Raw genomic sequence first — 14,004 nt, 5'->3', positions numbered from 1 at the left:
ATCGCCCCACCCCCACCCCAATTGAGTGCGGGGCCAGCCAGCCAACCACCCATGGCCCCTCCCCCAGACCACTGGCTCCCAATTAGCACCCCCCACTCCATTCATGGGTGGGGCCCACTGGCCAATCAACTGCAGCCCCTTCCCCGCTGGCCCGGCCAACCTCCTGCCATCTCCTCCTCCCAACAGACCCAGTCCCAATCTGCCCTGATTGGGCCGGGCCAGCCGGCCAGACCCCACCCGTGCATGAATTTGTGCACTGGGCCTCTAGTTCAACAATAAAAAGGAGTCAACTACTGATGCATGCTACAATATGATGAACCTTGAAAAGATTATGCAAAGTAAAAGAAACTTGTCACAGAAAACCATATAATATATGGCTCTAATTATATAAAATGTCAAGAAAAGACAAACTGATAGAGTCAGAAAGTAGATTAGCAGTTGCCTAGGGTTGAGGGATGTGGGAAGAAATGGGGAATAACTACTAATAGGCTTGAGTTTCCTTTGGGGTGATGAAAATGTTCTAAAATAAAATGTAGGGATGGTTGCATAACTGTGCGAATACTAAAAATCACTGAATTGTACACTTAAATGGGTGAACTGCATTGCTATAAAACTGTTACAGTACATTAAAAAAACCAACAACCTAAGCACACTACCTTCTTTATAAGTTTTCCCTAGGGTAGCAGTGCTAATGGAACAAGCAAGTATATATTTTCCCAACTGTAGAAATATTAACAGAACAGCGGGATACCTGAGACTTTCCTGTGATTCTCAAACTTCTAAAGAATAAAAAACACACAATTCCCACAAATTTGTGTGTTGGAGTAAAAGAGCTCAGTTTATTCTGAAGATTTACCGCAGATAAGCCAAACTTTATTTCATCTAATGTAGATAAGGCAGGCTTCAGTGTGGTTAGAGCACTGGCCCGTGCACTGAACGGTTGCGGGTTTGATTCCTGGTCAAGGGCACGTACCTGGGTTGCAGGCTCGTTCTCCTGGCCCTGGTCAGGGCTCGTGTGGAAGGCAACAAATCGACGTGCCTCTCTCACAGCGATGTTTCTCTCTCTCAAAGGGCCGACACACAGCATGGACTTACTCAGACTCACTCTCTGAGCTCCAGCACTAGGACAGCAGCTTGAAAGGATCCAGGGACATACAGGGAGGAATTAACTTCTCTGGCATCAGGGTAAGAACTGGGGGGCAGCTTTCTACCAGACAAAAGTGCTGGCAGAGACCATAGTTCCTTTGCTGAGACCTCTCTGCCACAAAGCCAACCAACAGTCACCATACCTGAGTCTCCATCAACCTGCAGCTGATTCCCAGAGACCACACCCCATCTAATTTGCAGCCTCACCCAAGCTATCTGCAATGACTTTTCCATATGAATAGCCTGTCCTAGCTCAGGCTTCAGACTCCTAAAATCTCCCAAACAAGCAGCACCTGACCTCAGCATGCCCCATACCTCTGGATAAGCAGCCCTAGGCCCTGTACTAGCAGCAGCCTGCCTTCTCCTGGGCATCTCCAAGCCCAACACAAGTAGCAGCCATCTAAAGATTGCTCTGTAACTCATGCCAGGTAGCCCCAGGCAGGAGCTGGCTATATACCTCCCAGAGCCAGTGCATCCAGTGATCAGCTTCAGACTATGTCAGATTACAACCTTACCACATCCAGTAGCAAAACACTCGAGGGGCAGACTCAGTGAGCACCAAAACCCACTGAAGCAAGTCCTGCTCCATAGTGTGTCTCCCACACAGCAGCTCTCTCTCTCTCTGTAGTTGCAGCTGGTTCTCACAGCCAATTGGCCTGGGGGTCAATTCCTCCCAGTGACGCCAACAGCAATCAAGGCTCAAATACAACAGGACAGTGCACACAGGGATGCACCTAGAGTGCCCAGCTCAGGTGACTGGGGAGGCTGGGCCACTGGGCTCTATAGGACACTAACTACACAGGCCACTCTACCAACTCCAGGAGACATAGCAGCTCTACCTAATACACAGAAACAAACATAGGGAAGCAGCCAAAATGCAGAAACAAATAAACATGTCAGAAATGAAAGAACAGAAGAAATCTCCAGAAAAAAGAAATAAATAAAATGGAAGCAAGCAAACTACCAGATGGAGTTCAAAACAATGGTTATAAGGATGCTCATAGAACTTAATGAGAACTTCAAGGAACTTAGTGAGAACATCAACAACATAAAAAAAGATCAGTCAGAAATGAAGAATTCACTAACTGAAATGAAGAATAATTTATAGGGAATCAACAGTAGAGCAGAGGATGCTGAGAATCAAATCAGCGAATTGGAATATGAGGAAGCAAAAAACACCCAATCAGAAGAGCAAAAAGAAAAAAGAACCAAAAAATATGAAGATAGTGCAAAGTTATCCTCTGGGATAACTTAAAGCATATCAACATTTGCATCATGGTAGTGTTGGAAGGAGAAGAGAGGAAGCAAGAAATTAAAAACCTATTTAAAAAATAGTAACAGAAAACTTCCCCTCCCAAGTGAAAGAAATAGACATACAAGTCCAGGAAGCGCAGAGAGTCCCAAACAAGAGGAACCCAAAGAGGCCCACATCAAGACACATCATAATTAAGTCCTTGCTGGTTTGCCTCGGCCTGCAGACTGAAGGTCCTGGGTTCGATTCCGGTCAAGGGCACATACCTCTGTTGCAGGCTCCTCCCCAGCCCGGGCCCTTGTCAGGGCATGTGCGAGAGGCAACCAATCGGTGTGTTTCTCTCACATGGATATTTCTCTTTGTCTTTCACTCTTTCTTCTACTCTCTCTAAAAATCAATGGAAAAATATCCTTGGGTGAGGATTAAAAAAATAGACATATCATAATTAAAATGCCAAAGGTTAAAGACAAAGAGAGAATCTTAAAAGCAGCAAGAGAAAAGCAGTTATCTTCAGGGGAGTAGCCAAAGGACTGTCAGCTGATTTCTCAACAGAAACTTTGCAGGCCAGAAGGAAGTGGCAAGAAATATTCAAAGTGATGAAAAACAAGGACCTACAACCAAGATTACTCTACCCAGAAAAGCTATCATTTAGAATTGAAGGTCAGATAAAGAGCTTCACAGCCCAGCTGGTGTCGCTCAGTGGTTGAATGTTGACCTATGAACCCGGAGGTCATGGTTCAATTCCCGGTCAGAGCACATGCCCAGGTTGCAGGCTCAGTCCCTAGTAGGGGGTGTGCAGGAGGCAGCTAAACAATAATTCTCTCTCATTATTGATGTTTCTATCTCTCCCTCTCCCTTCCTCTGAAATTAAAAAAACAACAAAAATGGGGGAAGGTCAAGGGGGGGGGAAGAAAGAGACATATATAATACTCTTTGTAATACTTTAAGCAATAAAACAAAATTTAAAAAATAAATTAATTAAAAAACAACAAAAACATATTAAAAAAAAAAAAAGAGCTTCACAGATAAGAAAAAGCTAAAGGAGTTCATCACCACCAAACCAGTATTCTATGAAATGCTGAAAAGTATCCTTTAAGAAGAGGAAGAAGAGGAAAAAGGTAAAGATACAAATTATGAACAACAAATACACATCTATCAACAAGTGAATCTAAAAACTGATGAATAAAATAGAACCAGAGGCATGGAAACATGGAACAGACTGACAAATCTCAGAGGGAAGAGGGGATGGAGGCAGGAAGAGATTAACCAAAAAACTTATATGCAAACATGCATTACCCATGGACACAGACAATAGGATGGTGAAGACCTGGGATGGGCGGGATCTGGGTGGAGGGGGGAAATTGGGGGAAAAAGGAAAGGGATATCTGTAATACTCTCAATAGTTAAGATTTAAAAATATTTTGTTATTGATTTTAGAGAAAGGAAGGGGGAGGGATAGCAAGATAGAAACATCAATAAGAGAGATGCACTGGGGATGGAGCCCACAATTTGGGCATGTGCCCTGACTGGTAATCGAACCATGACCTCCTAGTTCATGGGCCACAATGACCAGGCTCAACAATAAAGATTTAAAAAAATAAAATAAAATAAACAACATTCAAAAAGTTCGGAAACTTAAAAAAAATAAAAGCAATGTAAAAAATATCCTCAGGTGAGCTTTTTAAAAAAAATTCTGTCATGATCTGTGTCATTTTAATTTTACAGTTGAACCTACAGAGTCTCTTGCTCGGAGTACATGAATATATATGAAAAAAATACTTTCGTTTACAAAACTTAATTTGTGACACGACATTTTGAAGCTGTGTTTTTACCATGCACAGGTTCATCTTCATCGACAAACAGACAGGGTTCTATTTCTTTCAAGGACCGTCTTCCTTCAAGCCGGGCAAGGAGCTTCAAAAGGAAAAAAAAGAGAGAAGGAAAAATCGTTACCTAAAAATGTAAAATCTTGAAGATCTGCATTTATGTAATTTTCCAAAAGACTATAAAAAAGGCTTTCCATAATTTTAAGGGTGTAGAGAGAATTCTGAAGTAGGAAATATAACTTAGAAGAAAAGTTGTGTTCACTTGTTCAGAAAATATTTCATTTTTTGTTTATATACTCGGTACGGATGGTATGGGTTCCTGCCCTCAAAGGAGCTGATAGTATAGTCTGGGATATAGACTAAACTGCTAAATGCAATGTATTCACCTTCCTTATGCATTATAATTACCTTTCTCACGATGCTTATTGTACCTGTTACACAGGTACCGGTGTTTAATCTGTCTGTCAACTCCTTTTCTAGTGGGGGGAACTGGACAAAGGAGAAAGGTGGAGAAAACTTCCTTGGGGGGCTCCTACCTGAATTAGTTAGGTATGTGGGGCAGAGGTGGCCAAAGCGCAGAGGTTATAAATAGCACTGTGTATAGGTCAAACATAAGCACACTTGAATTGCTACAGCTTGTAGCACAAAACAGACAGGAGATAATGAAGTTCCAAAGAGCAGAGGTCAGATCCCAGAAGGTCTCAGATGCCATGCTCAGGAGCCTGCTCCTTGGCTTGTACACAGAGCAAGGGGTTCTCAGCTACACAATGAGAAGCAGTCTGGACAATGCAGAGTAGATAGTCAGGACTCCAGAAGCAGACTTGCTATGTCACTTCCCTGGGCCTGAGGTTTCTCATCATAAAGTGAGGGTAACGAACAGCATATCTCCCTCACAAAGCTGTTGAGGATTCAATGTGTTAAGAGTGCTGCCTTGGCCGGGTAGCTCAGTTGAGCCCCGATATGTCAAGGTTGCAGGTTCAATCCACAGTCAGGACACATACAAGAGTCAACCAATGGATGCATAAATGAGTGGATCAACAGGTCCATGTTTCTCTCTCTCTCAAAATCAAGCAATAGCCCTGGCTGGTGTGGCTCAGTTGGTTGGCATCGTCCACTGCACCTAAAGATGGCTGGTTAAATTTCCGGAAGGGGTCATGAAGGAAGCAGATTAATAATGTTGCTCTCTCTCCCTTCCTCTCTCTAAAAAAAATCAATAAAACCCAGCCGGCATGTCTCAGTGGTTGAGTGTCAACCTATGAACCAGGAGGTCACGGTACAATTCCTGGTCAGGGCTCATGCCCAGGTTGCGACTCAATCCCCAGTGTGGGATGTGCAGGAGGCAGCCGATCAATGATTCTCTCATCATTGATATTTCTCTCTCACCCTCTCCCTCTCCCTTCCTCTCTGAAATCAATAAAAATATATTTTAAAATAAATAAAATAAAAATATTCTTTGTGATGACAGGGAACATAGTAGTAGTAAGGAATTTAACCTAGTCCTAGACCAAAGAGAGGTTTGGCCTTTGCCCTAGGCTCCTGGAGATCATCTCTAAGCCTCTTAGAATATCCGGTCAAATAAAGTGTTTTTGTGTACCTGGGGCCCTTGAGCCACACCAGATGTTAGAACAATGTGCTGGGGACTTTGGGTCAGCTCAAATTCTGCTATCAGCTCTGGTGTCTGAGGAGCTGGAGACAGAGGTCAGCTGTTTGGGCAGCTGACTATGTCCACAGGACAGAGCCTCATAATGACTCTGGACACCGAAGTTCAGGTGGTCTTCCCTGGCTGACATACTGTCACATACTGTTGCTGGGAGAAGTTAGCACTGCCTACGACTCCACTGGGAGAAGACAAGCAGGTCTGCATTTGGAATTCTTCTGGACTTTATCAATTACACCTCTTCCCTTGGCTGATTTCAATCTGATCCCTCTCACTGGAGTAAACCATAGCCACGAACAGGGAGCAGGCAATTCTGCGAGTCCTAATGAATTCTTAAACATGAAGGTGGTCTTGGGGACCCCTGAACTTGCAATTAATTAGTGTTATGAGTAACATAATCTTGGGGCCCTGAATTCTGCAGTTGGTGTCCAAAGTGAAGGCAGTTTTGGGGACTTCCCCAATGTCACAGATAGATAAAGTACTTCTGCTCCAAACACAAATATAATGGTTTCCTCTCGGAAAAGCAATTGTATGATTATTTGAGTTAGAGAATTTTTCCCTGGAATACTATTTTATTACTTGAACTTTGGAAAATTTTCATCCACCACTGTGAGCTTGACAGCTTCCCAATACTTAAGATCCTTTTGGGTGAACTCACTGGTGAGTTTAATGAATGTGATTTTTCTGGATAATTACTTAACGAAATGTGTCAACACTTGGAAGATCTGCATAACTCAGTATTTCCAAATGACCAATGCATGATGTTAAAACATTCCTGGGTATGCCCTGGCCCAGGGGTCGGCAAACTGCAGCTCGCGAGCCACATGTGGCTCTTTGGCCCCTTGAGTGTGGCTCTTCCACAAAATACCAACTTCTGCGCATGGGCCACGAAGTTTCAATCGCACTGTACGTGCGCACCCGCACATGGTATTTTGTGGAAGAGCCACACTCAAGGGGCCAAAGAGCCGCATGTGGCTCACGAGCCGCAGTTTGCCGGCCACTGCTCTAGCCAGTTTGGCTCTGTGGATAGAGCCTTGGCCTGTGGACTGAAGGGTCCAGGGTTCGATTCCAGTCAAGGACACATACCCAGGTTGCGGGCTTCATTTTTAGTAGGGGGCATGCAGGAAGCAGCCAATCAATGATTCTCTCTCATCATTGATGTTTATCTTTTTCTCCCTCCCTTCCTCTATGAAATCAATAAAAATATATTTTAAAAACAACAACAAATAAAAACAAACATTCCTGGGTAAAAGATTCACTCCAAGTGCAAGACAAATCAATGGGTTTTAATGTCTGAAAAATTCACTGATATAATTTTATGTTCTACATTGCAATGAATTTTTAGGAAAACTACTATTTGTTGAGTTTTGATATAGTATCAAAGAAGAATATCCATAATGAGCTGAAAAGATCTTAAAATACTCTTTCTTGCCCTGACTGGTTTGGCTCAGTGGATAGAGCATTGGCCTGCAGACTCAACGGTCCCAGGTTCGATTCCGGTCAAGGGCATGTACTTTGGTTGCGGGCACATCCCCAGTGGGGAGTGTGCAGGAGGCAGCTGATTGATGTTTCTCTCTCATCGATGTTTCTCTCTGTCCCTCTCCCTTCCTCTCTGTAAAAAATCAATAAAATATATTTTAAAAAAATACTCTTTCTTTTTCCAACTGTATACCTGTGAGAAGCCAGACACTTTCAATATAATTTAACCACACAACATATAGTAATCGACTGGATACTGAAGAAATGAGAACCAACTATAAAATGTTTTTAAAGGCATGTATACAAATGACTAATATCCTCATCAGAATGATTAACTTGGGAAGTCCCTCCAATTGTTTACTCTTACTGTAACTGCTCAAAATATTTTAGAACCCTACCATCCGAGAGTTCCGAGTAAGATAATATTTAAGAAAGTATTATTTTATTGACATGACTTTTTTGGACAAAGATGGTATTAATTACCCCTCTTACCAAAATGTCTGATTTAGCCAATTTGCATATGACTTTCCATTGTTACCTAAAAACCAAATTTCTTTTTTATTTTTTAAATATATTTTTATTCATTTCAGAGAGGAAGGGAGAGGGAGAAATAGAAACATCAATGTTGAGGATCGTTGATGGGCTGCCTCCTGCACGCCCCCTACTGGGGATCAAGCTGGCAAGCAGGGCGTGTGCCCTTGACCAGAATCGAACCCGAGATCCTTTAGTTAGCAGGCTGACACTCTATCCACTGAGCCAAACTGGCTAAGGCCAAATTTATTTTCAAAGGATGGGAAGTTCCCATCCTTTGAAAATATTCAAAAAAATGATTTACAATGCCAAAAGCAGAGAGTACAGAGGGAGTGAAAGTAATTCCCAGAACTTGGAAACAGATTTACCCTTACAAATAAGGGATAATATTAGCAAGATGTCTTCCAAATATAGTGTATCCCCCCAAAAGTTTACATGCCTTGAATGACTATAAAGTCCGTGTTTCTGAACATACAGCTCATTTTCAAAATTTTAAAGAATCCACACAAATGAATAAGATTTTTGTCAATGCCTGTTTTCAAACTGATGACCATTCTGGTCCAGGCACTGCTGATAACACAAAGCAATGGAATCGCAAACACAGTTCAGTACTTGTGCCCCCTCAATTCGTCAACTGTTGCCAGTTTTGTACCGTAAACGTTATCTTTTATGCATCTCCATTAAAAAGTCTAGTGGATGAATTTTCTTTGTTCAAAGCTTAGTCTGGCTTCACCCATTATTTCAAATCGGCTAAACGTGAAAAGGAGTAAAAAATTAAGTGAGTTATCAGCTATTAAAGTGTGTATACATTTTTTGGGACAGGGTGTCTCCCCCAAAATGTATACACATTTTGAGTAATTATAAAGGCAGTGTTTGTACTTCAACCGCATTTTCAAACTTCCAGTAGCATTTTAGGAAGAATTTCCTTTGTTCAAAGCTTAGCCTGGCTAAACAAAAAGAAACATCAATTGAGCTATCAGCTGTTAAAGTGTATATACATGTTTTGGGGACACCTTATATAAGCAGAAAAATACCCTAAAAATCTGAAATAAACCTGAATGTTATAGAAATTAAAATTAATGATGTTGTCCAGACTTGAGGAATAAGTAAAAAGAAGCAATTAGTCAATCTGGAGTTTAAGCATCAAGGTAAAGGGAACCCAAATAAGTTCTGCCTGACATGACAGTTAATCCTTTTGGGAAGATGAACACATCAGGCGATCAGAGCTTAGTGATGGTAGCATTAATACATTCAACTATTCCTCTTGATTCTCTAAGCCAGCGGTTGCCAACCTTTTGGACCTCACAGACCACCAGTGGTCCACGGACCACCGGTTGGCAACCACTGCCTTAAGCAACCTTTATGAGGTCAAATTATTGTGGACACAATCATCTTCATCTATTTGGCGGTTTTATAAATATTGTGAAGTAATAGATTTGGCATTAGGTTTGTAAATCAGTAACTCCTAGGTCAGTGGTTCTCAACCTGTGGGTCGCGATCCCTTTGGCGGTCAAACGACCCTTTCACAGGGGTCACCTAAGACCATCCTGCATATCAGATATTTACATGACGATTCATAACAGTAGCAACATTACAGTTATGAAGTAGCAACGAAAATAATTTTATGGTCGGGTCACAACATGAGGAACTGTATTTAAAGGGCCAGAAGGTTAAGAACCACTGTCCTAGGTTTTATTATCATAATAATTATCTAACAATGGCTACTATTTGTGCTTACTGTCGAATCAGCAGTACATAATTTATACACATTCTCTCTTTTAATTGTCACATTCACTCTATTTATTATCATTCTGTTTCTCAGATGAGAAAACTAGCAGACAACGCAGCCAGGATTTAACTGAGATCTCTTGGCTCTAAAAGCCTGGAGTTCTCCTTCTGTGCTACATAGCCTCAGAGTCAATCAATTATTATCAAGTCTGACCAAATCTGAGGACAGAGACAAAATAGTCTTGGACCTACTAACTGAAGCTGAAACGAACCTGAGGTCCTATCAAGGCCATTATTCGGCCTCTCAACCATCTCCCTTAGTACTCCCTCTAACTCAGTGATGGCAAACCTTTTGAGCTCGGCGTGTCAGCATTTTGAAAAACCCTAACTTAATTCTGGTGCCGTGTCACATATAGAAATTTTTTGATATTTGCAACCATAGTAAAATAAAGACTTATATTTTTGATATTTATTTTATATATTTAAATGCGATTTAACAAAGAAAAATCAACCAAAAAAATGAGTTCGAGTGTCACCTCTGACACGCGTGTCACAGGTTCGCCATCACTGCTCTAACACCAAGCAGACTCAAACGTTTTCAACCGAAGCAGCATCACTTGAGCAAGCATGCCATCTGCAAAGGGACCGTACTCAGTTACACAGAAATTCACTGGGACACGCTTCAGGAAGCCAAATGTGTTCTAGGAACTGAGGTGCTGGGACACAGAGAGGTAGCAGACAGAGTTCCTGTCCTCAAAGAATTTAATGGGGTGAGTCAAAAGGTTAAAAAAGTACAATAAAGTATGGTAGGTGCTAAAACAGATACACACATGGGGGTGTGTGAAGGCATCAAAAGAGGATGGTTAATTCTAACTTGTGTGAGAGACACCTTTAATTCTGAATGAGAGATCTGAACATATAGTTCTTTCAGGTACATACAGGATGAGCAGTAATAACACAATGCTTTCCTTCTTTCTTCCTGGAATGTCCTTTCCCTGGTCTCTCAATTAAATTCCCTAAGGCCTAATGAACAAACAAAAATCCTACGCATTCTTCAAGGCCACCTCCCTCCATGAAGCTATTACTATACTTCAGAGCATATTACCAGCCTGTCTTCCTGATTAGATGTAAAAGCTTAAAAGGGAAGGGTTGTACCTTGGCTCGCCACCAATTCCAAAATGCAGAAACTCAGCTGCCTGGTAAATCAAAAGTAAACAGGTAGGTAGAAGTGGGGTAAACTATTTAGATTTTCATATATTTGGATACTTTGTGCAAATTTCCACTAAACAAAAGTCCATGAGTATTCTTACAGCTATCATCAAAGTTCTTCATACTCACTAACAAAGTCCATTTTAGAGGCAATCATATACCTTCAATGCCTGCTAAGCAGAACATATCATATAGATGTTTCTAAACATACTTAGTATGGAAATGCTTACACTAAAGCAGGAAGGAGTGCTTAAAGATCGAATTAACCAGAAGTAAGTGACATGAAGACAAACATGTATATCTAAGACTTATTTGGATAAAGGCTCATTTCCCCTGATCTTTTGTGATTCAGACTGTTTGCAAGATGGATACCAGCAATAGGGCTTCAGCAATTATAAGAGTTCCCTACAGAAGCAGACACTCTAACCACATATTCCCAACCCTGTCCACCCGACAATAGGACTGGACTTCTACCTACAAATTAAATGCAATTCTGCCCGGCCTGCGTGGCTCAGAGGTTGAGCATTGACCTATGAACCAGGAGGTCAAGGTTCAATTTTCGGTCAGGCCCATGCCCAGGTTGCAGGCTTGATCCCCAGTGTGGGGCATGCAGGAGGCAGCTGATCAATGATTCTCTCTCATCATTGATGTTTCTCTCTCTCCCTCTCCCTTCCTCTCTGAAATCAATAAAAACATATAAAAACCATACACAAAAAAACACACCAAATTGAATACAATTCTGAATAGTTTTACTAATGATATAAGGAGGATCTATGTCAGGCAAAAATGTGAACTATTTAACAGAGGGAAAGTAAGAGAGGAGCTAGAATGCGTAGAAAGAAAGGGAAAGCAGCAGCTATGTTAACATGCATGTGACCAATGCAAATCTGATCCTTATCATGGTAACCCTTTAAATTAGAGGACTAGCCCTGGCCCGATAGCTCAGCTGGTTAGAGCGTCACCCCAATATGCTAAGGTTGCAGGTTTGATCCCTGGTCAGGGCACACACAAGAATCAAACAATGAGTGCATAAATAAGTAGAACAACAAAAATATTTGATGTTTCTCGCTCTCAAATCAATACATTTAAAAAATAAATAAATTAGAGGACGAATTCTTTTTCACATGTGAAATTAGGCGTCTCTGACACTTTGAAAATTAAATGATTTTGGGGGGCATAGTACTAGGCCTGGCTCTTCAATAATGCTTTTGTCTAAATTATATGTAAAAGACAACTGCTACTCATATACTATATGGTTAAATTCCACTGTTTCTAAATATATTCCCTGAAAAAAAAAATTCCCTAAAAGGCTGCTGCTTTTATAATATTTTAAAGCAATCATGCTATAAGAGGAAAAGGAAAATAGACAAATATATAAATAATCAAGCAAAAATTACTACATATACCTGACTACTTAGGCAGCATTAATGTCTAGCAGAAATTTTAAGGACTAAATTTTAAACTTATGACATTCCACAGATTAGAAATTCCACTAAATGCATACTTAAAATTTCATTAAGTTATAGCAGACTGTGCTTTAAAATTTCATCTAGACAGAAAAATCACTATATGCAAGATCCTAGAAAGAGACAGGGAAGCACAGAATCCAAATTGCAAGAGTATATTGCTGGTGAAGGCTTATTCTTCCCTTAATACGAGGAGGAGCTCTGCTGGAGAAACACTTAGGTGGATTCCATCCTCTCATTCTCTCTTCCCAGGAGAGGAGAGATTTTTCTAAAGGGTAGCTTTAGGAGCAGGAACTAGATGCGCATTGATCAGCCTGCTCCTCTCTCCTGACAGCTTGCCTGCACCAACACACATTCTGCAGTGTTTCGTCAGCCCTAAATTTGACAGAGGCAGATCCTTAGATGCCCCTGGGACGCAAACGTTTTAAGGTGCTATCCATCAACTGTGAGAGGTCTAGTGTGAGGAGGACATGGCAACAAGCCAAGCACTGTATTTGGAAACAGAAAGGTCTTGACAAGAGCACTTTTAGGGGACTGTGAAGACAGAGGTAGATTACAGTGGCTAAAGAGTGAATGGGAGAAAAGGAAGTGCAGGCAGAAAGCACAAACAACACTTTGATGTGCTGAAGAGTACAGGAACGGAGCTGGAGGAGTGCGGGACACCGAGGAACTCGGAAGGCCGATGAAATTTGGGCGTTAGCAGGGCTGACACTAAGCACCAATTGTGTTGAGATAATAGTGGCTCAAGGCAATTCCCTAACTTGATAATCCTTTTACTGTTTATCAAACTTTACCTTTGATATGTCTGTATGCATTGCTAAAGGGCAAATGTGTATTCAAGTAAATAAAAGGCGGACCAGACCAGAAGTCAGTGTGTCTCTTCAAGAAACAGACTCCCCCGGACCCCCAATACCTTCTAAATTCATATTTCTTGTATAGCATTTTCATTTATGCATGGCGAAGGTCGAGGCACAGGAGGATCTAGGCAGGTGTTTTTTTTTATTTTAGAATACTGATGGAAATGGTTGGTGGAAAAGAAGATTGAAGATGCAGGAAACAGAGGGAAATGACCTAGGAGTAGAAATATCTGCAGGAGTGATGTCCTTGAGGAGGGTAAGTAGGATGGATGGAAACCATATCACAGGGAGAGAAGTTGTCCTTTATTTTACAGGAGGGAATTCAGAGAAAATGAGCATTATTTTGACATATATTATATATTGTTATATATAATAATGTTAACGTTTATTATTATCAATACAGACTTGATGAAAAAGTTGCTCTATTAATACCCAAGAAAGTAGACTTCAGAGCAAAGAAAATTACCAGAGATAAAAAGGGACATTACATGATAATAAAAGAATCAATCCACCAGCAAAACATACCATCCCAAATGTGTATATATCAAACAGAGCCTTGAAACAGGTAAGGCAAAACTAATCCAGCTGAAAGGAGAAACAGGCAAATCTACAATTGTAGAATTCAACACCCACCTCTCAGATTTACTAGACAGAAAAGCATCAAGGATATAAAAGATTTAAACAGCACAACCAAGAGGATCTAATTCATATACACACTAGAACATTTCACCCAACAATAGCAGAATGTCCATTTATTTCAAGTGCCCATGGAACATTCATCAGGACAGATCACATCCTTGGCCAGAAAACAAGTCTCAACACATTTAAAATAACTGAAATCATACAGAGTGTG

At 41.0% G+C, this 14,004-nt stretch overlaps 1 protein-coding gene across 1 annotated transcript in view; it reads right to left on the bottom strand.

The window, feature by feature from the left end:
- The window catches only part of XRCC2 (X-ray repair complementing defective repair in Chinese hamster cells 2), a 35,762-nt gene that overhangs the window by 16,195 nt on the left and 5,563 nt on the right, over positions 1–14,004 (bottom strand). The window contains exon 2 of the mRNA XM_005880063.2: positions 4,231–4,312. Coding sequence (XP_005880125.1) covers positions 4,231–4,312 — 82 coding nt within the window. The remainder of the gene's footprint in view (positions 1–4,230; positions 4,313–14,004) is intronic.

Source organism: Myotis brandtii, unplaced genomic scaffold (assembly GCF_000412655.1).
Source record: "Myotis brandtii unplaced genomic scaffold, ASM41265v1 scaffold624, whole genome shotgun sequence".
NCBI classification, from domain to species: Eukaryota; Metazoa; Chordata; class Mammalia; order Chiroptera; family Vespertilionidae; genus Myotis; species Myotis brandtii.
The sequence above is the reverse complement of the archived record's forward strand: the minus strand, read 5'-3'. Positions and strand labels throughout refer to the sequence as shown.